Consider the following 24823-nt stretch of genomic DNA (forward strand, 5'->3'; position numbering starts at 1 on the left):
CTGAAGCCCTACTCTGAATTAGGGCAGCAGCTCACAGTGCCTTGACCATGGGGCCACCTCACTTGGTCCTTCCGTGGTTTGGCTACTGACTTCATCTATAAATGTTGCCTTAACAAGTTACTTCATGTGGATGTAGGGCTATATTTGGTACTTTTAGGCAGGAATTTTACTGCCAATTATTTGGTAAACAGTCTATACACAGCTTGCTTTCTCTTTGTTCGCATTTAGTCATTTTTAAAAGAGCCTTCCTTCCTATTGCAGAGCATATGTAATATGGGAATTATCTTCATATTGCCTAAGTTTAAGTATTTTTAACTGCCAATAGCTTTAAACTAGTTTAATAGTTTCAAAGGAGTTGTAAATTTTTAACTACTGAGAAACTAAAAATCTAAAATAAAAATGGTGACAAAAGTAGACAATATCTCTTAATGAGAAAAGCCACTGTACTGTAAATCCCTTAGTGACTTATAATTCATAGAGCCCTATCTAAAAGTTATTTTTAAAATTCATGTTCTTAAAAAATAAACTTTTCAACTAATAAGTGACTAGAGAACATTTTAAAAGATGATGACAGAGAATAGCATTTTTTCCTAAAACAAACAAAACTCCTCTCTAGTTATGGAAATGTATTTTATTCACAGAAGCAAAAAAACTAGCCTAAGAGAAAGTACTAGTTTTTAAGTCTATGACTAGCCAAGTTACCTTTCGTCTTTTACCCAAATTTCATCCATTTTTTCTTGCCACTTCTCTGGTGGTGCTTCCAACCAAGCATTGAAATATCTAACAATCCCTGGATGGTCAAGCTTGGCTAAGGCTTTAACTTCTCGCATTACCTTTTCCCGAGCCAGCTCTCTGAAAGAAAGAAGACAACACTGAAGGTTGCTCTTACCTGAAAAAAGTCATCATATCTAACAGTGAGAAGTAAGAAAATAAAACTCTCTCTTGAATCTAAAAGCCACATAGTAGGTTTTATAGTTTAAAAGATACACATATATTTTAGGGTTTTCTTTTCCTTCTAGAAAGAAGTGCTATGAACACATTGCCTCATTCAAATAAAGCTTTCTTGGGTGACTAAAAATGAATAGACCATTAAAGATTATTGCTTAATGTCTGTTAAATCTATAGGACAATGAATAGGTATAAATGAAGTATTCAGAAAAGAGCTCAGGATGGCTGCTTAGGAGGATGGGGAATGACCATACTGGTATAAACATAATTGGCACATATTGCAATCCAAAAAACCTATATTAGAATGTTTGTTTTTTTAAAACAAGTCTCAAATACCGAGTATCACAGGCAATGCAGTTTAATTAGAAAAGCATTTGGATTTGATTTTCTGCTTTGATAGCTTTTCTGGTAGAACTAATCTTACATTTCTAGGCCTCCCACTATCACTGAAGCAACATCATAAATACAAGTTACATCCTCCTCCCTCTCCAGGAGATGGTCAGCTCCTTCCACTTTGCCCTCTGCGCTTGGCTGTTGGTCAATGCCCCCACTCTCCCAATCTAAGAATTCTTGGATTTTTGAACTCTTTAACTTCTAGGTGCCCACATTCAGTATCCAAGTCCTATCAGCTGCTCCTTTTCAATTCATTATACTCATTCCTTTCTCACCCATCCCCACTTCTCCTCACAAATGTTCTGTATCTTGGGACTAAACTTCTGGAAAAAAAAAAATCTAACATTCTTGTCTCTGACCCTTTGCTCATGTCAGCCATCCACACACACCACCTCCAGAGCTACCCTCACTTTGATCACATCATTGCTCTTCTCAAAGACCTGACTGTCTACAAAATAAAATCTGAACTCCCTTGCTTGGCATTTAAGGCTCTGTAACTCCATACTCCCCCATCCTTATCCTTTATTTCACCCATGTCAGAACACATATCGTGCTCTACACCACCTCCAAGTGTTTTGCCTAGAGCCTTTCTTAGGCCATTTCACATAGTCGGCCATCCCTTCCTTACACATCTGTCTACTACGCAACAGGCTACTTTTGAATACCCAGAACAAATATCACCACCTCCATAAAGTTTGTCTTCCTTGATTTCAGTTACATCTGTACTTTTTTCATCAGAAGCTATTTACTAATCTGTAACCAGATCACAACCTTCCTCGCATTGTAGTTATTTGAATATATATGCAAAAGCCTCAGACTTTTTGGTTCTTGGGGGTAGAAGCTTTGCTTAATTTCATATCCTATGTGGTGCCTTGCACATATGAATATTTAAACTACTCAAAAATTATATACCAAGGAAAATAATTAGTTCCATAGTACACAAATCCCTCCTAGTCCTGTGTCCCTAACTGTTGGACAGAATGTTTAACTACTAATTACAAGGACAACACAGCAATTAGTGCACATTTAATTAAGAATCAACAGGAGCTTTCCAAAATAGATGGAAAAGAAGGCATTATTCAAAGCCCATCATCTTAAGCATAACACTGTTCTGAGTCAGAAATGCTACTTCTAGCTCTATCTTATGGAAACAGATGTGGTAAAAAAATTTATATAAAAGATGGACATGGGACTTCTGAGTGGCTCAGTGGGTTAAGCATCTGCCTTTGGCTCAGGTCATGATCCCAGGATCCTGGGATTGAGTCCCATATCAGGCTGCCTGCTCGAGGGGAACCTGCTTCTGCTTCTCCCTTGCCCTCTCCTCCTCCTTCCCCTGATTGTGCTCTCTCTCTCTCTGTCAAGTGAATAAACAAAACCTTTTTTTTTTTTTAATTTGGACACTGCAAAGTTGTTTTTAACTGCAACAAATTTGAAACCCAAATGTTTAACAATAAGAAATAGTTAAAATATTTCACATGTATCAATTGGAGTGTTATCTAGCCATAAAATACTTTAAGTTTATTTTAGCATTTTAATAATATATTCTTAAAAACATGGAAAATGCCAAGGATATAATAAAGGAAGCAATAGATACAACTGTACTGTAATGGTAAGTATGCTACTAACTGGATGAATTTATGATCAGATAAAAAATTATCAAGGGGAAAACCCTAACATGGTAACAGTGAGGATTATCGGGAAGAGAAGACACAGATAATTTTTGTTTTAATACTTTTCCCTTTTCCACAATAAACAGATTATTTTTAAATGGTGCTATGTAGTAAATATGATAGTCATCATAATTCACTGTGGAAAAGTCCTGATTAAGAATCAAAAACAAGGGCAGATTTTTTTTAAGTTGAGGCAAAGCAATCTAAAGAGATTACCCCTTTTAGGACAGCTGGTTACCTGGTGGCACTTAGAGGCTAAGATTCAGGAGGTTGGAAACTGTTTTTGGAGTATAGCAAGAAGGACATATTGCCTATGGGATGAGCAAGATGGTGCTAGGTCCAAGCCCACTAACAATGCCTTCCCTTACCTGTTGGGGAGGCGGATTCTCTTGATAGCATAATTGCAGTCATCTACTTTGTTTTTGGCTTCAAAGACTACTCCAAACCCGCCACGACCCATACACTGAACTGGTTCAAAATCTGTCAGATAGCTTAAAAAAAAAAAAAAAAGGAAAATTTAATAATTTATGATTTGCACACTCATATTAATTTAGTAGTTGGCTCAGCTGATTAAAGCATGGAGTTAGGAGGAGAGGCAATTGATCCCAATCTTCCATGGGCCAATTACCTTCACAGAAAATGAAGAACAATAATCTATACCCCTAAAAATAGCTAGTCAAGGCACTTTGGTACAAATTCACATCTCCCCAACTATAAAGCTCATGAAACTCACATCCTATTCCTACAGGGGCAACTGAATTACTGTCCTAAAGAAAATAAATGTATCTTCTGAAAAAAGAGATATCTTATGTATGATTATAGATTCTATAAAATATAAGTATCATCTTGCCTAAGATCCTAAGTGACAAATGATGAAGTTGGGACTTGAACCCAGAGCGCAGGTTCTTCATAATGCCTACAATATAGCAGGCCTTCAGTAAACATTAGCTATTATTATTATAGAGCTTCCTGTCTTTGAAAAACAATCAGTTGTACTCTCCATATTGAATAAAATTAAATCTAATTCAATTTCAGAGTACACAACACATATTCTGGTTCTCTTCTCAATGGCCTTATAGATGTATGTTTACTCACTCTACCCTACTCCTCTTGTCTTTACCTAACTCTTCCTTATTCATAATTTACAGTTCAATGAAAATGCAACCTCATTTATAATGCCTTCTGGAATCATTGCAACCAGACTGAGTCACTTAGAGTTCATGGCTTTTTTTCTTAGATGTTTGTTTTGCCCAGTATTGTCTTCTCTCAGCCCCTCCAGGATAGGCCCAGTCATTTTATTTGTCACAAAGCTGAAAATACCGCCCTGCATTCAGTTTTTCAGAGTAAATGTTGAGTGAACAATGAATGGCTTCAGTAGTGGATTACCTCGTGAGAGCCGTCACATCCCTAGTTCTCTTCCCTCTCTGCCTGCTGGTATTGCCGGCCACTGACATATTAGTCAGCATCCTTATCAGAAGGGTACTAAAACTTCTGCCATTTCTAGTCACCTAGGTAAATTCTGCTTTGGAAAACTTGGAGCTAAAACAAACTGATTACAGTCAATTTTCAACTTGTGATAATACAGTATGAAGGCAGCTTAGATAAATTAGGTCCACACATAATCCAAGTGTCACACATTTTAGCTGTAATTTTCATTTAGTTCCGTCATACCCTAGATGTTATGCAGTAAGGTTATGTATAAGTTCCTTGTCCCTATATCACCAAGTGCTAAGTATGATATCAAAACAAAGGGGAAATGTAGGAATAAACCATGTAATATGAAAAATGAACCACAGCACCATCCTATATCAAAAAGCATAAAAACCCCTATACTTGATAGCTGCTGATTCCCTACTTTTACGTTACCTTCAAATTATCTGAATTGCCTACTTTTTAGGTGACTCACCTCCCTCTTCTAGTTTTAAAATGACCTATTGGTGTATTTCCTTCCATTTTTCTACTTCTCATTCTAGATATAGACAAAATAAATAATGAAGTCATCTCAATATGAACTTAATTCTGAACTTCTATAACACTCTATTTTTATCCTTCTTGGGGTACATATCATTTTGAATAAATTCAAGTCACTTGAGGGTTAAGTTTATGTCATATTTACCTGGATATTCACACATTAAAAAAAAAGTTAAACAAGACCTTAGAGGTCATTTCTTCCTTGATTCAAACAGTTGCCACCAGAAGCTGCAGCACACATGTATATACTTTATGTATGACAAGACTCTTACCGTGATACATATCCAGAATTTTTTATGTCATTCCAGCTGCTGTCCTTAGCTTCTCCACTTACAGAATCATATTTACTTTCAGTTTGACACTGAGTTTCAGATTCCTTCCTTTGCTGATAAGGTGGGGGGAAAAAATCAGTTTCAAAGCTGACTTGAAATTAGCTAACAATCTTAAGCTATAAAATAACATTAAAAAAAATAAATAATATGGACAAAAATAAAAGTATTATAAGAACACAGAAGATAGCATTTCCCTTGATAATGGGAAGTGAAATGGGAGGGGTGAAAGCCAGATTGCAGCAGGCTGAGGAGTGAAGGAATATTAAGTTAGGAGAAATGAAAGGATGGGCAACAATGATTTCATGGTGAAACTTAAGTAAATGGCTTCTTGCCCCTGCATTCCCCGCACCCCACACACACACTATTCTCCCGACACTCTGAAATATATTAGATTCTAAAAAATGTCTTACTCTGTGAGGATGAGGATGGAAAAGTCTACGGACAATAAAAGTTGTTGCTATGATACAAAACAGAATAGTTCCAACTATTTCTTTCCACCAGTGTAAGAGGAGAACAGGATCCTTTTTGCGAATGTTCTTGTTGTAATTTGGGTTATCAAGAAATCGGACTGTGATATGCGTGCTCCGTTTGCTTCTCTCCCTCTTGTAGTATGGTAGATAATAACCATTATCTTCAAAAACAAACATTAAAAGTTTTTTTTTAAAAAAGATAAAGCAATACAGGTCCACCTTTGTTAAAAATTATTTTCTTATCACTTCTATTACTAATTCATTTTATTAAAATTTCATCTCGTCTTTAACACTTTTCGATAGCCTCATTACCCTTTTTTATTTTTTTCTACACTAACATATTTTCCTTTGTTCCATAAGCATCACAGATTTTCTTTGTACAAATAATAAAACTAGAAAAAAACCCCATAAGGGCCATCCTATTCATGACCTTCTTGATAATCCAATTATTTAAATATATAAGGAAGAATCAGCAGTATTCTATCTTCCTTCAAAGACTTTAAACTTTAGTCTCATTTGGCATCAATTAAATACACATTTTATTGTAAATCATTCTTTGTAAACTCAGAAGAAAACACCTCTAACGGTCTCCTTGGTTCATTTCAAGCTGTCAAAATAAGGCTATCCTAGAAAGCATACTGCCTGTTTGTCTTCTATTTTGTACCACGTGGACAGATAATTCTCTCTTAACCTGTATTTTCATTGACATCAGATAAAGACTGCTACCTCTAGGTTAGAACCTTCTGTGTTTGTCAGTTTTTTATTTTTTATTTATTTATTATTTTTTTTTAAGAAAATCTGTTTTTTATAATTTTTTAATTTATTATTTATGATAGTCATACACAGAGAGAGAGAGAGAGGCAGAGACACAGGCAGAGGGAGAAGCAGGCTCCATGCACTGGGAGCCTGACATGGGACTTGATCCCGGGTCTCCAGGATCGTGCCCTGGGCCAAAGGCAGGCGCCAAACCGCTGCGCCACCCAGGGATCCCTGTTTGTCAGTTTAAATTTTACAATAACTTCCCAGTTCTAGCATCTAGGTGATTGATGAGGCGTTTGTTTTGTCTAATACAGATTTGACAATTTTGTTTAATATCTAACTGTTGAAAATATTTTCATATCTGAATACACCCTAACTTCAAATACCCAGGAATGTATTTCATGTCAAATTTTACCTACTCTTGACTTTTGCACTAATTTCCCTTATCAGAGGACAAAGTTAAAATCCCCTCATTTTATAGCATTTTCATATAGCAGTACGGGAAACACCTATTTTCTTCATTATACACGCTGATATCATATAGATTATATTAAATAGGTTAATAACCTACATGAAAGCTAATCATAAGAATTAATGCTTACTGAACACTTACAATTTGTGAGACACAGCGTTAGTTAAGACTATATGTGCATGATCTCATTTAGACCTCATAACAACCCAATAAATAAATATTATAATTACTATCCTTGCTTTACAGATGAAGGAACCAAGATGCAGGTAACTTAGGTGTGCCCAACCTAGTATGTGGCAAAACTGGGTTTTGAACACTGGCAATCTAACTCTGGAACCTGCACCCTTGGCCACCATTCCTACTATTCCTCTGAAGGTATTTTATATTTTCTACCTTCCAATTAACTACCTTTCATTTGAATCCTACTAATTAATTTCAAACTAATAAATAAACTAAAACAAAAAATAAAACTTGATATTTTCAACACAAGCTTCACCACACTTACCATATGGGTATTGCAAGATTGAAAGTGCACCATTACTGTACTCTTCGTGAGAGAACTTATCATTACTAAGACATTTGTCAAATTCGTCAGACCCTACCAAGACAGGAGTTCTGGAAGGAGAATCTAAAAGAAAATGGTAAAATCTTAATTGTTAAGATGTCAGTGAAAATGCACATATCACATTCATTCAAAAAACAGATATTTAACCATAGTTCTGCTCAAATATGTTGTCAAACAAATGGCTCACGGTTCTTTAACAAGCATAGTCTTGTAGAGAAGATAAGTCACTTAAAACAAGTAACTAAAATAGGATGTGATATATGTGATATAAAACATATAAGCTATGGAAAGATAACTGAAGGAATTAGATGGCCTAGTATTTGGATTCAATTCATTTAAGTGTTCAAAGAACATGACATAATAACCAGATAATGTTTCACAAATACTCTTTCTTTTTAAATTTTTTATTAGATACTGAGAGAGAAAAAGCATGAGTGAGGGGTGTGGGGGGTGGGGGAGGGAGAGAGAGAGAGAGAGAGAGAGAATATCAAGCAGGCTCCACCGTCAGTGCAGAGCCGGATGGGGGGCTTGATCCCACAACCCTGAGATCATGACCCGAGCTGAAATCAAAAGTTAGATGCTTAACTGATTGAACCACCCAGGTGCCTATTTCATAAATATTCTTAATATGTTAAGACCTAAATGATACTTAGTCATGGTCAGTGAATGGTTAAGGAAGTTTCTATGTTGTCTAGAAATATTTTTTAAGACTGATTTCTTTAGAAGCAGCTTCTGTTTCAATGAAATCATGTTGTAAAGGATAATTAAAATTCACTGACTTCTGAAATACCAGTTTGTCAGAAAATAAAGAGGACATAACAGTTGTAATCTCTGTAGTATCCATACTAGGACAAAGAAGATGATAAGGCCTCTGAACACTTCAATAATATTACAAAAGTTCATAATTTACTTACGAATTAAGGGTTTCCACTTGATGGTTGGCAAAGGCATAATTGCATATTCATTATTGACAGATTCCAAAGCCTTGGGACTTGTAGGAAACTTTTCTGAAATTCTGACTGATGACTGGAGATACAGCTGACCTCTGTACATTCCTGAATCAACGAGAACACTGTCAATTATATTTGGAATCAAGCACCAATGATTTTTTTCAAAATTATTCATTTTGATTTAGTAAAATTAGATTAATCTGTTATTTCTTCCTGTGGTACATAACTCTTTTCAAAGAAGAATCAAGCCTGAAGTACTCCAATGTGACCCAAAGGTTATTTAATAAAAACAGAAGAGGAAAGTTACACACAAATTACAATGTTTCCCACTGAATAATAATTTCCAGCAATTACTGAAACATTTCCAGTAGGAAAGTTCAAAGAAAAAAAATTACTATATACTTATAATAAAACTCATAGCTCGGATGAAGTAACTTTCTTTTTAAGGAAACCAAAACATCTGTAATTTCAGACACTGCTAACACACCAGTTAAATACTATCATGGTACATGTGTAACATGTTATTCTTTCAAAGTCTTGCATTCCATTGAGATTGAGGAGCAGACAGCACATTCATTGAGCTTAAAAAATTTTATAAGTACTTGACCACCAACACTAGTACAAATAGTTAGACTCAAAGATTTGCAAATTTTATTTTGCAGAGGCCTTCAACCACCCAGTAGCACACCAGAATTCTGTTATTATTTCTCAGATAAGTTTTAAAGACAAATAGAAACAAACCTAATCTTTGGGAGAGGGGGCCAAATTGACATAGATGCTGATATAAATGTAGAAAGTTTCAGCCTCTGAGGATATAGGAGTAACAGGATACAGCATGCTGTATGTTGACATATTCCTAACCTTTCTAATATAGGTCTCAGAAGAAAAGAATATGCCACAGTATTTGGAAGTTTCAGAATTGGATAAATGGGAAAAAAACAGCAGGGATGGAAACCAAACTATAAATCTTGGGGCAACCTAAGCCAGAGAATGTATTTAGGAATTAAAACTACTACAGGCACATGTGAAGTAGGCAGGAACAACGTGCGAATAAACCTTAAATATTAATGTCTTATCGCTAGATGAGACACGTCTACTCACCCAGGTAAACACTGCTTTCTGTGGCTCCTCGAGCAGCTTCTACAATGTCTTCTTCATCTTCTAAAACTTCATCATTAGATGCGTAACTTGTATCATCAAAAAGACTGATGGGAATGACTTTTCCATCTTTAACCAACCAAGCAGATGCAATGGGAGTACAAAACTAAACAAAAATGTAAAAGAAATTTCACATTATTTCAAGCAGTATTTATGTAATTCAACTCCTAACATGACATTTAAAAATCACATTTTACAATTTCTCCAGCTTTACGAGGTATGATTGACAAATAAAAATGAATATGTTTACAAAATGCCATGTTTTGACATATGTACACATTATGAAATGATTAGCACAATCAAGCTAATTAACATATCCATCACCTCGCAGTTATTTTTAGTGTGTGGCAAGAACATTTAAGATCTACCTCTCTCATTTCACAATGTATATGCATATCAAATCATCATGCTGTACACTTCAAATGTATATAGTTTTTATTCATCAATTGTGCCTCAACAGACAAAAAAAATTTTTTTTTTAAAGATTTACCCTTGGGGTGCCTGGGTAGCTCAATCGGTTAAGCATTCGACTTTTGATCTCAGCTCAGGTCTTGATCTCACAGGGGTCATGAGTTCAAGCCCTGCATTGAGATCTACTCTCAACAAATATTAAGTATACAATATAGTATTATTAACCTTAGTCACCGCATTGTACATTACATCTCCAGAACTTATTCATCCTGCATTACTGAAATCTTGTACCCTTTGACCAACATGTCTCCTATCTCCCAGCCCCTGGCAATTACCATTCCACTCTGTTCTAGGATTCCAATTTTTTTAAAATTCCACATGTACGTAAGATCATGCACTATTTCTCTCTCTGTGCCTGGCTTATTTCACTTAGCATGTCCTCCAGTTTCATACACGTTTTTGCAAATGACAGCATTTCCCTCTTTAAGGCTAGATAATATTCCACCATGTACATATACACATTCCATTTTCTTTAACCATTCACTTACTGAAGGACACTTAGATTCCTCCTACATCCTGGCTACTGTGAATAATGATGCACTGAACACGGCAGTGTAGATATCTCTTCGAGATACTGAGTTCACTTTCTATGACTATCTTCCCAGAAGTGGGACTGCTGGATCATATGGTAGTTCTATTATTAATTTTTTGAAGCACCTCCATACTGTCTTCCATAGTGGCTGCACCAATTTACAACCCCACCAGTGGGGCACAAAGATAGAAAACAATCTCACCTGCACTTGTTTTCTGTCGTCTTTTTCAGAAGAGCCACTCTAACAAGATGTGGAACTACAAATTTCTTAAAGCATATAGAACAGGCTGAGGATCCCAAGTGACAGTTATTTCCCTCTACCTGATACATCTGGTCAAACAGGGAAAGGAAAAGATGTTTTCAGGTACCTGGTATTCCCATTCCAGCTGTCCTCCTTTCTTACTGAACGCCATAACCTTCCAGTCAGCAACTGAGACCTTTATCACTGTGTCCAACATGGCAGCTTCCTGTTCTTCCACATCTGAAATAATTTTAGACCCTTCTTTGTTCCCACTGGGCTTTAAGGTGCTTTCAATAAATCCAGCTCTAGTTTCCATGTCTGGAATATACCGAAGTTCAAAGTGGCCAACACTGAAATTCCACCTTAAATTTACAAAGGTTTGTTTTAGAAATATACACTTAAGTAAAGGGACCAAATAATAAAGAATCATCCTAGATTCGAGAAGCAAACACTAAAATTTTGTCAGGAGAAAAAACAACAGAATTTTCTGGGAGTGCTCTGCTGACTTATGCCACAAGAGGGCATCACTTTGTCCTGATCCTTTAGAAACAATGGTTCTGCGTTGTAAACTGACAATGGCTATGGGACAGATTTTCTCTCAAAAATTAACATGGACATGTTCCTATGTCCAAATCAGAGCGATTTTCTCTAGACACATCAAAGTTACCTTAAAATGAGGGTAGCAGCAGTCTGCTTTCTTTATTACAGTCTGGGCACATTTCATTCAAGTGCAGAAAAATTAATTTAAAAAAATAGTGCAGAAAAATTAATATATCCTGATAAACCAATGTACACAGTAAGATGAATGCATTGATTTTATATTTATATGAAAACAGCCCCAAAAGGCAATGAGACCCAGTGTACCAAGCCTGAAGGTCATACCACCTCAGCTCCAGATCTCAGATCCTGAGATCTCCTGAGATCTGGCAAGTCATTGAACCTTTCCTGAGTTTCACTGTCTTCATCCACAGAGTGACAGTAATAATGTTTCCCTTATAATTAATATACAGAAAAATCACTTAACTATTAATAATATAATAACCTGTCACTTAGATATAAAATGGCTTGATAAATCTGAAATCTATTGCAAAATATACTTAAGGAACATGATTCTTCTTATTCTGGTAACTCTTAGATCCCAGACTCTTCCTATTTTGGTAACTTAAGTTGGTAAATTAAGATGGTTATCTGTTCCTATTGGTGGCTGGACACCCAGCAAGCACTCAAATACTTAAGGAAATAAAATCCCATCAGGATAAGAAGGTCAGGTTGCCAGCAGATGCAAAGCCCTATTCACAGTCCAGTGAACATAGAAATACTTTCTTAACTGAGTTTGAGAAAACAGGAAAGGAAACTGAATTATATTGCATCAGATTAGACAAAATCGGAAAGTCTGGTTCACTTTCAAAAGATAAAGATGAGATCTCAAATGATTTTTACTACAGACAAGTTAAAATTTAAAAAAGCTTTAAAAAAATCAAGCATGTCATTTAGGACCAGCCATTATCTTACTTGTTAACCACATATTTAAATGTAGAAATTACATAAAGAATTCATTATTTGAAAAGGGAAACAAACAGATGTTTGACCAAATAAATTACACTTTAACACTTTAAGAAAATAAACTAAAATGTATTTTAAAATTGGGGTTGTCAAAGATACTAAGAAACTATTTATTGGAGAGAACCAGAGTCAGAGGCCCTAGCTGAAATAAAGCACATTAACTTTGTCCTAAGAGTGTTCTGAATTCCAAGAACTGTGATCAGTGAGGCTGCTATAGTCATTGTAAGGACCTCCTCCTGCTAATCACCTCCAGAGCACATGGTGGGAGTTTCAACCCAGAATATGTTAATAATCAGGTGACTATTTTTATTTTGGGGCCTACATTTCTCTTCAAAGAGTTGTATGATTTTAGGACAAGAAAATAGTTCAGGAAATCTCCATAAAGAAAAATCTGAAAAATCTGGGTTTCGCTGAACTTGTCTTTTCAACAGCAACATTTCTCTGAATACATACTTCTCATTGCCACTGCGAGGTCCGACAGCTCTAACGGTTTTCTGGGAGCGTTGCAGAAGTAGGATGTCTTCTTGTTCTATGTCATCGTTATCCCACTGGCGACAACCCAAAGCTGAACAGATGTACCTCACCTGAAAAGAGATACAAGTTTTGCGAAGAATACAAGTTACAGGAGATTAGAGACATTAAAAGAATCTATGTGATTTATTAAAAAATGAGGAGATCTGCAAGAAATACCCAAGTATTAAGAAGTATCAGTTAGACTACCAAATCCTAAAATAAGTTACTTAGAACCATAAAAGAAACAATACATATTTATTTCAGGGAATGGTTTTTAAGGATTTAGATAATTTTATTTGGAGGGTTTCCATGGAATATACAAAAAGAAACAGATAACTAGTTGTGATCTCCTAGCAATAATATCATTAATAAAATTCCAGGTGAATTTTTAAAAATTAGCCTCAGAGTTCCTATTTGAATGGAGTATTAAGTTTTTAGACTTAAACCTTTACTAATAGCTATAGTATGTAAAAGTGCCTCCGTCAAATCTTCATTAGAAAGAAAAAAGACTCTTAGCATGATTGAACTAAAATCCTCACAGAAAGAAACATACCTGCTAGAATATCAGAATTTTGTAGCAGCACAACAAATCACAGAACCAGATGATTGGGTTCAATCCCACTGTTTTACAGACGAGAATACTGAAGGCAACTGAGGATCACAAGGTCTCCCCAGTACAGTGCAGATGCAGGGAGTGGGGAAGGCAGAAACATATCAGCAAGAACGAGACGGGGCTATGAGCCTAACACTTAGATAAGGAATCGTTAGTGTTTGAAAAATTCAAAGGTCTAAAGGTCATTTTTCTATTCTTCTTTTTAGTCTTACGTCTATATATAAAATATTCACATATCAAGCTTAAGGGATTAAAAAAAAGATAAAGTCTAGTGTGTATCAGTTGCATTTTACATGTTATTTTGAAATCTTCACAATATTCCTTTTTTTTAAATTAATTTTTATTGGTGTTCAATTTACCAACATACAGAAAAACACCCAGTGCTCATCCCGTCAAGTGTCCACCTCAGTGCCCGTCACCCATTCCCCTCCAACACCCGCCCTCCTCCCCCCTTCCACCACCCCTAGTTCGTTTCCCCGAGTTAGGAGTCTTTATGTTCTGTCTCCCTTCCTGATATTTCCCAACATTTCTTCTCCCTTCCTTTATATTCCCTTTCACTATTATTTATATTCCCCAAATGAATGAGAACATACACTGTTTGTCCTTCTCCGATTGACTTATTTCACTCAGCATAATACCCTCCAGTTCCATCCACGTTGAAGCAACTTCACAATATTCCTAAAGGTCATACATTTTTGTTGCCATTTGGACAGATGAGGACTCCTCCAAATATTTGTAAATTATTAATAAATTAATTCTTCTATCCCTATTTACCCTGATTTCTCCTCCAGACAATTCAACATTTTCACTCACCTTGCCACTATATGCACTGAGTCCATATGTAGTGAGAGACTTTCCTCCAACCAAAACAACATCATCTCCAAATTTATAAGAAGATTCAAGAAGTGATTCAACTGTAAAAGGAACTGTTTCCATGCTCTCACGGTCCCGGTCCCACTGGAAGAGGTCTCCATCCAGGGAAGGAATGATCATCTTATTCCCAAATACCTAAAACAAAAGCTAACTTTTAAAGGGATAATAACTTTAGTAACTAAGAGCTGGAGTCTTGAGCCTGATGTTCTCTAGCCTCCTTCTGAGCAGCATGTGAAGTGGTACAGTTCATCAACCAAAAAGCAATTTGAAAGAACTGCCAGTCTCTCCTGGGGCCGACGCATAATATTCTAGTATGGCTTTTCTCAAACTCTGTTATTGATGTGCCATAATGATAAGTGAGCTACCAAAAGAAAGTTTTGTGATCAAGTGAGTTCAAGAAGAGGTTATAGGAGTTCTTATAGCAATTAATATGCTAATATACAGGGGCACCTGAGTGGTTCAGTTGGTTAAGCATCTTATTGATGATTTCAGCTCAGATCATGATCTCAGGGTCTTGAGATCCAGACTCTGCTCTGGGTGTGGATTCTGCTTAAGATTCTCTCTCTCTCTTTCTCTCTGCCCTTCCCCTCCCCATCTCCCTGTGTTCTATTAAAAAAATGATAATGTACAATATGACTTTCTAGTAAAGGTCTAGTAAAGGGATAGTATATGCAGTATCTTCCAGACCTAATTACTGTCCAGGGTAATTACTGTCACAGGCTCAGATCCATGGAATACAGGTTGATTAAAGCAATATCCCAACCTTTATTTACTTTCTCAAATCTGCTATAAGCTGCAAGCCTGGTAACAAAGCTCCCTGATTTTAGGCTCTTAGTTGTCCTTCCTTCTTTTACCAATGTGTATTGAGGACCTACTATGTGCCAGGCATAAGTATACTGCTTGGAAGAGACCACTCAGCAAAAACAAAACAAAATAAAACCAAACAAACAAACAAAAATCCAAAACAAACCAAACCAAAATAATTGCCCTGTGGAGTTCAAACTCTGGTGTTGAGACACAAACATAATGAATAATCACAGAGTATGTGAGGTTATACATACCATAGGAAAAAATAGAACAAGATAAAGTAGGACAAGAAAACGTGCATATGGAGGGGGAGTATCAATAGGGAGGCTCAGGGTAGGCCCCACTGAGAAAGTAACATTTGCGCAAAACTTGAATCTGGGGGAGTTAACCATGCTTATATCTGGGGAAGAGGCTTGGCAAAGGCCATAAGATGCAGGAGTGAAATGTTGGAGGAAGCACAAAAAACACAATCAGGCTATAAGAGGCAAGAGTGGAGGCATGAAGAGCAAAAGGTGATGATGGATTCGATTAGGTTCACAGTACTGGAAGTGTTGTAGGTGGTCAGATTTGGGATATAATTGGAAGGCAAAGCCAACAGGGTATCATGGTGGATTCTATATAGTATAAGCAAAAGAAAAGAGTTCAGGGGTTTTTGGCCATAAACATCTTGTTTCTTGAGAAAGGGTTTTAGTACATGACTTTGTGATATTGGCCTTTTGGCATTTAAAAATATATACAACTTGACTCGGGTGCCTGGGTGGCTCAGGTGTTAAGTATCTGCCTTTGGGTAAGGTCATGATCTCAGGGCCCTGGGATCGAGCCCCCCATCGGGTTCCCTACCCAGCATAGAACCTGCTTCTTCCTCTCCTCTCTGCTGTGCTCTCTCTCTCAAATAAATAGATAAAATCTAAAAAAAAACAACAAACTTCAGTATCATTTAAAAAAAATAAAAATCTATACAACTTGAGTTACTTCAGCTAAGGCACAAATACTTCCCTGACCAGGCTCAAAACTTCAGAAAAAGGGAATATAAAAGAGAATATAAATAATATATTTATTATGAGTTTAATAAACAAAAACAAGGGCACCTGGGTGGCTCAGTCATTTAAATGCCTGGATTCTTGATTTCAGCTCAGGTCGTGATCTCAGGGTTGTGAGACTGAGTCCCACATTACGCTCTGGGTGCAGCAGGGAATCTGCTGGAGATTCTCTCTCTCTCTCCTTCTGCCCCTCCCCCCACCAGCTCGCTCTCTCTGAATAAATAAACAAATAAATAAATAAATCTTTGAAAAATAAGCAAAAAACAAAACTCCAAACAAATGTTGATCTTAACTTTTTTTTTTTTTTAAAGATTTTATTTATTTACTCATGAGAGACACAGAGAGAGAGAGGCAGCACAGGCAGAGGGAGAAGCAGGCTCCATGCAGGGAGCCCGATGTGGGACTCGATCCCGGGTCTCCAGGATCAGGCCCTGGGCTGAAGGCAGGGCTAAATCATTGAGCCACCGGGGCTGCCCGATCTTAACTTTTTTATAGCAATATTTCTCTATGTACTTCTCTGTTCAAGAAGACTCTTATCTTTAAAGGGATATTTACCTGAAACTGTCCTTATAGTCACTGAAAGTGCTTACATAGCCTCCCTCCCTCTAGCTGGCCCCCACACTTTGGGATTCTCTTCTCATCCACTTTTTTTCGTTTTCTAGTTCAAATCCTTATATCTCCTGCCTGAACTATTATAATAGCCTCTTTACAGTTCTTACCTGGCAATTTCCTCAAACTAAACTCTATATATCTTCTAGATTAATCTCTGAGTCAGAGTTAAGCTTGTTATGACATACTTCAAAAATTTTCAACAGTTCTCTATTATCTTCTTATTAAAGACCCCAATCCTAAATCTGATATTCAAAGTCCTCTACACATGACCTCAAACAACATTTTCTTCCTTGTCTTCCACTTTTCCCCACATGGGCAGAAATTGGGCATCACCACTTACATATATGTAGTGCTACTGTTATTGTCCTGTTATGTCATTGTCAATGTCACTTCTCCCTGGAACACCCTCCCATACCAACACTGACTACAGACACCTCATTTGGCCTCCAAGTTAGCAGCACTTATGCTTTTGCTTTGAAATCCAATAAAATGATAGCAGTGTAAGATTACTAAGATCTTCCCATTCCTTAACACTGTACTTTACCTTTTGCTGTAACTATAAACTGAGATAGCATTATATTCTCAAAAATTGTTTGTACCTCTTAAGAAATACTTATCACATACACTAATGTTTCTATATTTCTGCCTATACAATGTTTATACAGTGGTTGTAAAAGTAATGCACCTAAACCTGGTGCCAAGGTTTTGTTATCCAACTCCACCGCCTACCAAAGGACCAAGGCTCCTCAGAGAAATGTCTGATTCTAGGGCTGGGGCAGGGAAGGGACAAGATGAGATTGAACATTTTATTATTTTAAAGAGTAAGGATGTGCACAAAAAAGAAGTATACCACTGACCACATCTGGGACAACTTAAGTACCAAAATAATTAAGTACTGAGTTATAAAGTACTGAAGAAAAAGAAGATTTCATGAGTTCAAATAGATAAATAATACAGGGGAGAAGGGAGGGCTCTTCCTGCAATGAAATGCCAAATGTCTACTGGTAAATATGAAGGGAGGGGTGAAGTTGGAAAAATAAAAATTTTGCTACCATCATAGTAAAGACTACATTAAGAAAAAAATCAGCAATAGTGTTAAAACTAGGGATGGAAATTTTGATGAGGAGTAGGATATTTGCCCAATCTTAAAGTGTCTCCCTGTGGGCTGCTTATTAGTTAAAGAAACTAAAAACAGAAACAAAACCAAAAAAACCTAGTAATTATATAGTGGAGAATTCAGATAAGACCTTGACCAGATGATCAAAATTAACATCATCGATGAGTGACAGATGTGACACCATGAGAGAGGGCACTTCCCCTATGCAGGATTTTAAGCCAAGAATGCACAACCTAGATCTAATCACCAGGAAACACTAGACAAGCATATAATGAAATTTCTTTTTTCCTTTTGAGAGAGAGAGAGAGAGAACAAGACACAAGCGGGCAGAGGGGGGGGGGGGGGGGGGAGGAAGGAGGGGCAGAGGGAGAAGGAGAGAGAGAATCTTAAGCAGGCTCCATGCTCAGCACTGAGCCTGTTGCTGAGCTCGATCTCAGGACTCTGAGATCATGATGCAAGCTGAAATCAAGAGTTGGACTGAGTTACCCAGGGGCTTCAAAATGAAGAAATTTCTATACTTTTTAAATAAAACGGCAGAGAGACTGTATTCTTCAAAATGTCAATATCATAAAAGACAAAGTCCGGGAAAATCTAGATAGAGCAGCCCAGATGGCTCAGCGGTTTAGCGCCACCTTCAGCCTGGGGCGTGATCCTGGAGACCCAGGATCAAGTCCGTGTCGGGCTCCTTGCCTGGAGCCTGCTTCTCCCTCTGCCTGTGTCTCTGCCTCTCTCTGTGTGTCTCTGATGAATAAATAAAATCTTTAAAAAAAATCTAGATAAAAGAATCTAACGAGAAAAATAAATGTACTACCTGTCCCTAGACCACAGGGTATACTGGAGGTAAAGGACACTATAAGAGATATCATGGCACCCTTTGTAGATATTGTGGGTTTGGTTCCAGACCACCTCAATAAAACGAGTCAAATTTTTGGTTTCTCAGTGCCTATAAAAGTTATATTTATGCTATATTGTAGTCTATTAAGTGTGCACTAGCATTCTGTCTACAAAATAATGTACATATCCGAATTTAAAAAATACATATTGAAGTATTTAGGAGTAAAGGGCCATGATGGATGGATAGCTGATTCATCTCCAATTGTTTTAAAGATAAGGAAATGTGTAGGAGGGGTAGGGGGAGAGAAAGGGTAAGAAAGAGAGACAACTCAAATGATAAAGCAAACAAGGCTTGGGGTAGGTAAATCTGGGTGCATAAAGATTGGTCCTTTTGGGGTTTTTGGTATAGTTTTTAAGGATTCTATTTATTTATTCATGAGAGACAGAGAGAGAGGCAGAGATATAAGCAGAGGTAGAAGCAGGCTCCCTCACTGCACGGAGCCCAATGTGAGACCTGATTCCAGAACTCCCAGATCACACCCTGAACCAGAGGCAGATGCTCAACCACTAAGCCACCCAGGTGACCCAGTAACATTTTGATTTGTGCAACTTTTTGTAGTTTGAAATTATTTCCAAAGAAGAGGTTGAAAAGAAAAGAATGGTACTCAAGAGCCTTGTAGAAGCTTGGCCATACCATTAAAACAAAGGTTCATCATAATCCCGGGTATTGCAAGATCACTATCACTCTTTATTGAAAAAACATTTGATTTTTAATAAACTCTCAAATGGCATCAGCATGTATACCACCTCACATTACCTTGGAGTTTTCCCATTATCATTTTACTCTTTGCTTTCTTATTTTTTAAAAATTAAATCTTTTTATCTTTCATTAAAGATACATTAGTCATTAGTATACATACCCTATGTAAACAATGTGTAGCCAATAGGACATCCCATTTTGAGTTATATATCAGTTAGAAACTCAAGTATTTACTATTCTCTACCTCTGATATTATGTTAGGTATTCTTTCTTCTATTCACTAGAATAATAAATTCCAATGACAAGGGACACCTGGGTGGCTCAGCAGTTGAGCATCTACCTTCAGCTCAGGGCGTGATCCTGAAATTCCAGGATCAGGATCAGGTCCCATATCAGGCTCCCTGCAGGGAGCCTGCTTCTCCCTCTGCCTATGTCTCTGCCTCTCTCTGTGTCTCTCCTGAATAAATAAATAAAACCTTAAAAAAAAATTCCAATGATGCTAAAGTGAAAAAATAGGTATTTCAGTCATTGGTTCATATCAACAGTAGTAGTAGTTAAGTACAAACAAGGAAACCAGGTGTCCATCACTGAAAAACAGAGGAAGAGGGGTTAGGGAGTCTAGAGTAAATATGTATTTTGACTTTCCTTTTCCACTAACCACGTCTTTTCTCCTAAAGCAATAACAGATCCTTAAGAAACACAGTGACTCCTAAGTGCTACACAAAAACCCCCAAAACTAAAAAACAAACAAAAAACTGTCAAACTAAATATGGACTAAAATTAATCTCTGCTCTAAGATTGATCTATATGCCTTCAAATGTAAAAGGAAACAAACTCTTCCACAATTAAAAACAAGGTTTAGTGTTTGCTTCGGCAGCACATATGCTAAAGAGAAATTGTATACATACATACATATATATATATGGTTTAAACAACCAAGAAGATTTGAGATGATGGACCATATTGAGAAAAACTGACTTATTTTACAAGTGAAATCTTTAACAGCATCAACTCAGTGAGAAAAGTGCAAACTCCAAAACAACAAAAAAGCATTATGATTCAATACTTAATCATCATGTCGTATTTTTGGATTATGATTTTAACAGCTCACTTTGAAATAGCTGCTCTTCGCTAATTGGCTGCTTATGAGTCATCCACATGGCTGCTAACCTTTGCACCAATCTTTGTGAAGTCTTTCAGGCTGCATATGTGAAAGCAGATGGTGCTTTTCCTTGAGAGCCACAAGAAATGCTATATGCATGCAGTTCAGGTAGTATATGAGATGACATCAGCCCTCACCAGAGCATTACCTCACCCTCCCAGCACAGGAATGAGTCACTCAGAGAGTCAGCTGCAAATCTCTTGGTAGAAAAAAATGTAGGTTACGGTGATGTGATGCATTTTCACATTCCACTGATTCGTCTCTGCAAGCAGCTGTTTGTTCTGATTCGCTGCTCTGCCTCTCAGACTAATTGCGTGACTCGCTTCCTCTCTCATTTTTTAAAAATATAAATTCTTGTTATTTTACGTTTTTTTCCTTCTCTATTTGTTTTTTCCTGTTCATAATTTAAAAATAAAAGGTTGTCACATTGGTCGGCAAACTCAGTACCAAGAGCCAATCAAGATCTTTATCCATGCAATCACAAAGCAGTATGGTAAAATAATTTAATTTCTATTTCTAAACCAAACTTAAATGGTATAATGAATACCAGTGGCACATGTAATAAGGGGGTGCTATTTGAAATTAGAATGTGAAAATGAGAATTCTATTTCTAAGTGACAGAAAGAACTTCAACTGAGAAAACGTAGGATGTGCTACTATTACTAAAATGAATATAAGAAGCAGCAAAAACAAAATTTTTCTAACTACATAAAATAAAATTTTTAAATGTGTTTTTTTTTTCTATGTGCCCCTACCCTACCATTGACAGGTATACTTTTTTAGGGGTAGATTCAACTTTAACTTATTCTGAACATTTTGAAACACATAAAGTATAAAGAGACTAATGAACCCCCATGTATCTATCACTCACTTTCAACAATAATCAGATTTTGCTAATTCTTTAATCTGTTCTGCATCCACCCACTACATATATTTGTTTACTAGAACGTTTTAAAGTAAATCCCAGCCATCATCTCATCTCACCTATAAATACTTCAGTATTCATCATTGAGAAGTAACTACCATGCCAATATCACATCTAACAGAATTGAGAGTAATTCCTTAACATCATCTAATATTTAAACTTCCCTTATTGTCTCAAAGACATACAACTGGTTTGCTCCAACAAGGAATTCCAGCTCCATGTATTACATTGGATTCTTTTGCCCCTCATAGGAGCCCCTTTAATTCCTCTTCTTATGCACTGATTTGCTTGAGAAACCAGATTATTATTTATCCTATAGAATGTCCTGCAGTCTGGATTTTGCATGTCATTTAAATTGTTCTTTTGTCCCCTGTATTTTCTGAAAAGTGTGTAATTAAACCTGGAGCTTTGATATGATGCAGGTTTGGACTTCATAGGTGGCGCTACACACTTCCTTTTACATTGAAGGTCAGAAACTACAGCTTATAAACCAAACGTGACCCACTGCCTGTTTTTGTAAGAAAAGCTTTATAGAGCCATAGTCACACCCATTATTGTATTATCTGTGATGGCTTTCCCACTACAACTACATAGACCATCTGGCCCTCAAAGCCCAAGATATTTACTGTGTAGCCCTTTATAGAAAAAGTTCGCCAACCCCTGTGTTTATGTCGTATTTGTTACTAGTAATCAGTAGATTTGGCGGGGGGGTCATTCCCCATTTTAAAGTGTTCCATCAACTTTTCACCATCTCTGTATCAATTCATTACCTACTATTTTAATAAAGGGAATAAAACAATGAATTCTAATTCTATATTCTTTCTGCATTTATTAGTGAGAGTTTTTCTATAAACAAGAACTTTCCCTTCTGTAGCTTTGGAAGCTAGATTTACATACTCTATTATTTTCTCAAGTAGTGACTTAGGCATTAAACACTTTCAAATCCAAAGAGTTGGATCCATTGTGTTCCCTAACCAAGAAGGAGGAGAAAAGAATACACTGGCCCTGAGAGCTACAAAAGCCAAGTCCCAAGTACAAGTTAAGAAGCAATAAAGTTAAAAAGGAGGAGAGGGTGAACAAAAAGGGTTATAAAAAGTGTGTGGTAAGACTCAGACTTGTCAAGAGTACAGATAAGGAAGAATGAACACAGACTATAAGGGGAAAGGGCAGAAAAGAATTATTCTAGAATATTCACTGAAGGGGGGCACACATCTCTGTCTCACCTCAAGAACTCCAAGCATCTTTATCATAATACAATAGCTGATGCTTCCAATTGTGATCTCAAGGAATACAAAGATAAAATTCACAAAGTCTGGGAAGATGTAAAATGCATGAAAAACACTCCATTGGAAGTGTTAAATTACTGACTTTTTTATTATATGGAAATCCCCTTTTCCCTGAACAATTATTTTCTGGCCCTGCTAGCTGTTTTGCTAACATGGGGCAATAGCAGGCATTCAACATATGTAATGGAGCCAGGTGCACAAGGTGACGAGTATACCTTACCAGCCTCATTCCTGGGTCCCTGACTCTGCATGTCACTTGCTACATGACCTTGGATGAAAACTAACATTCCTGTTTTACAAAACTCCTCATATTAGCATACTGTACTTTTCCCTCAAATTCAGTCTCCACGGCTATTTTTTTTTTTTAAAGATTTTATTTATTTATTTATGAGAGATACAGAGAGAGGCAGAGACATAGGCAGAGGGAGATGCGGGACTTGATCGTGACCTGAGCCAAAGGCAGACACTCAATCACTGGGCCACGCAGGCATTCACTGGATTTTTTTTTTTTTTTTAAGATTTTATTTATCTGAAAGAGAGAGAGAGCATGACTAGAGAGAAGGGGAAGAAGGAGAGGGAGGAGCTTAGTGTGGAGCCTAACACAGGGCCCAATCCCAGGACCCTGAGATCAGGACCTGAGCCAAAGTCAGACACTTAACTGACTGACCCACCCAGATACCCCTCTGTGGCTATTTTAAAAGATGCATCTTTGGTCCCTAGGCTACTACTGAAGTTTCTACCAGGCTGAGGGTTGTTAGGCCTCCTACTTTTCTCCACTCCTATCCCTGTTCCCCAAAATTCCTCCATAGTCAAAACAGAAAGGGATTTAATTCTCTGGAATTAAATTAAGACCAAAGGAAGATTTGGGAGTGAATGAGGAATAGGTACAGAGAAGGAATAGAAGTTTACCTATTGTGGGTTCTGAGTGACTGAGAGAGCTCTCCAGGCAGAGATGGTGAGGAGGCATTTGCCTGTACAGGTCTGCTGCTCAGAGGGGAGGTCTGGGCTGAAGAGAAAATTAGAACTGCTGCTGTCATAGGAACAGAGACACACAACCCCCTTGAAAAAGAATAGGGTGAGAAAATGACCTATACTTAAACTTCTAGAATTCCAACATTTAAAAATTCTGGCAGAGTGATGAGTCAGAGGAAACCAAGAGAAAAAAGTGCTTCAGGAGATTGGCTTTAGTAAAATTCTAGAAATTTTCTTGTTTTTTCCAGGTTTCTCCAACTGCTAGTTGGTGTGAATACTTTATGAATGTTTATAAATACTTCCACAATTAGAGATAACTGGCTTGTAATACAAAGGACTTACTGAGACAACCCTTTGATTCATCAGAGGTTCAGTGAAAGTTTCAGAGCAAAAAAAGAATGTCAAGGAACCCTTTCCATTTTGAATGTGGAAGAATCTTTTCCACTTCAAATCCCTCATTGGTTTCAGATGGCTCAGGAGAAAATCCAAAATGCTCAACACAGCTGACTAGACCCTGTATAACCTGGCTCTGGCCTCCCTTAATAGCCTCATCTCTACTACTCTCCCCTAGGCTCACCTTTGTTGCCATCCTCCCCTTCCACTAGCATCTTGAGCACACCATGGTGGTTCCCATTGCAAGGCTTCCACACAGGCCATCCCCCCCCCTCCCCCCAGCAGTCTTTCCCCACTGCTCCCTGGGCAGCTCCTTCCCAGGGCAGCTCCTTCTCCTCATGAGACCTCAGTCATAAACATCCTCTCTTCTGAGAAAGCTTCTCTGGCTTCCTTATCTAGGTAGGTCAGGCATCCTTGCTAA

At 37.2% G+C, this 24823-nt stretch overlaps 1 protein-coding gene across 1 annotated transcript in view; it reads right to left on the reverse strand.

Annotated features, from left to right (window-relative positions):
* Positions 1-24823, reverse strand: part of EIF2AK3 (eukaryotic translation initiation factor 2 alpha kinase 3) — a 64175-nt gene that overhangs the window by 16740 nt on the left and 22612 nt on the right. Inside the window, exons 3-12 of the mRNA XM_041756559.1 lie at positions 14435-14629; positions 12949-13079; positions 11060-11294; positions 9632-9794; positions 8495-8635; positions 7521-7643; positions 5725-5945; positions 5255-5367; positions 3380-3502; positions 703-852 (exon numbers count right to left, since the gene is read on the reverse strand). Coding sequence (XP_041612493.1) covers positions 703-852; positions 3380-3502; positions 5255-5367; positions 5725-5945; positions 7521-7643; positions 8495-8635; positions 9632-9794; positions 11060-11294; positions 12949-13079; positions 14435-14629 — 1595 coding nt within the window. The remainder of the gene's footprint in view (positions 1-702; positions 853-3379; positions 3503-5254; positions 5368-5724; positions 5946-7520; positions 7644-8494; positions 8636-9631; positions 9795-11059; positions 11295-12948; positions 13080-14434; positions 14630-24823) is intronic.

This window comes from Vulpes lagopus, chromosome 5 (genome assembly GCF_018345385.1).
Source record: "Vulpes lagopus strain Blue_001 chromosome 5, ASM1834538v1, whole genome shotgun sequence".
NCBI classification, from domain to species: Eukaryota; Metazoa; Chordata; class Mammalia; order Carnivora; family Canidae; genus Vulpes; species Vulpes lagopus.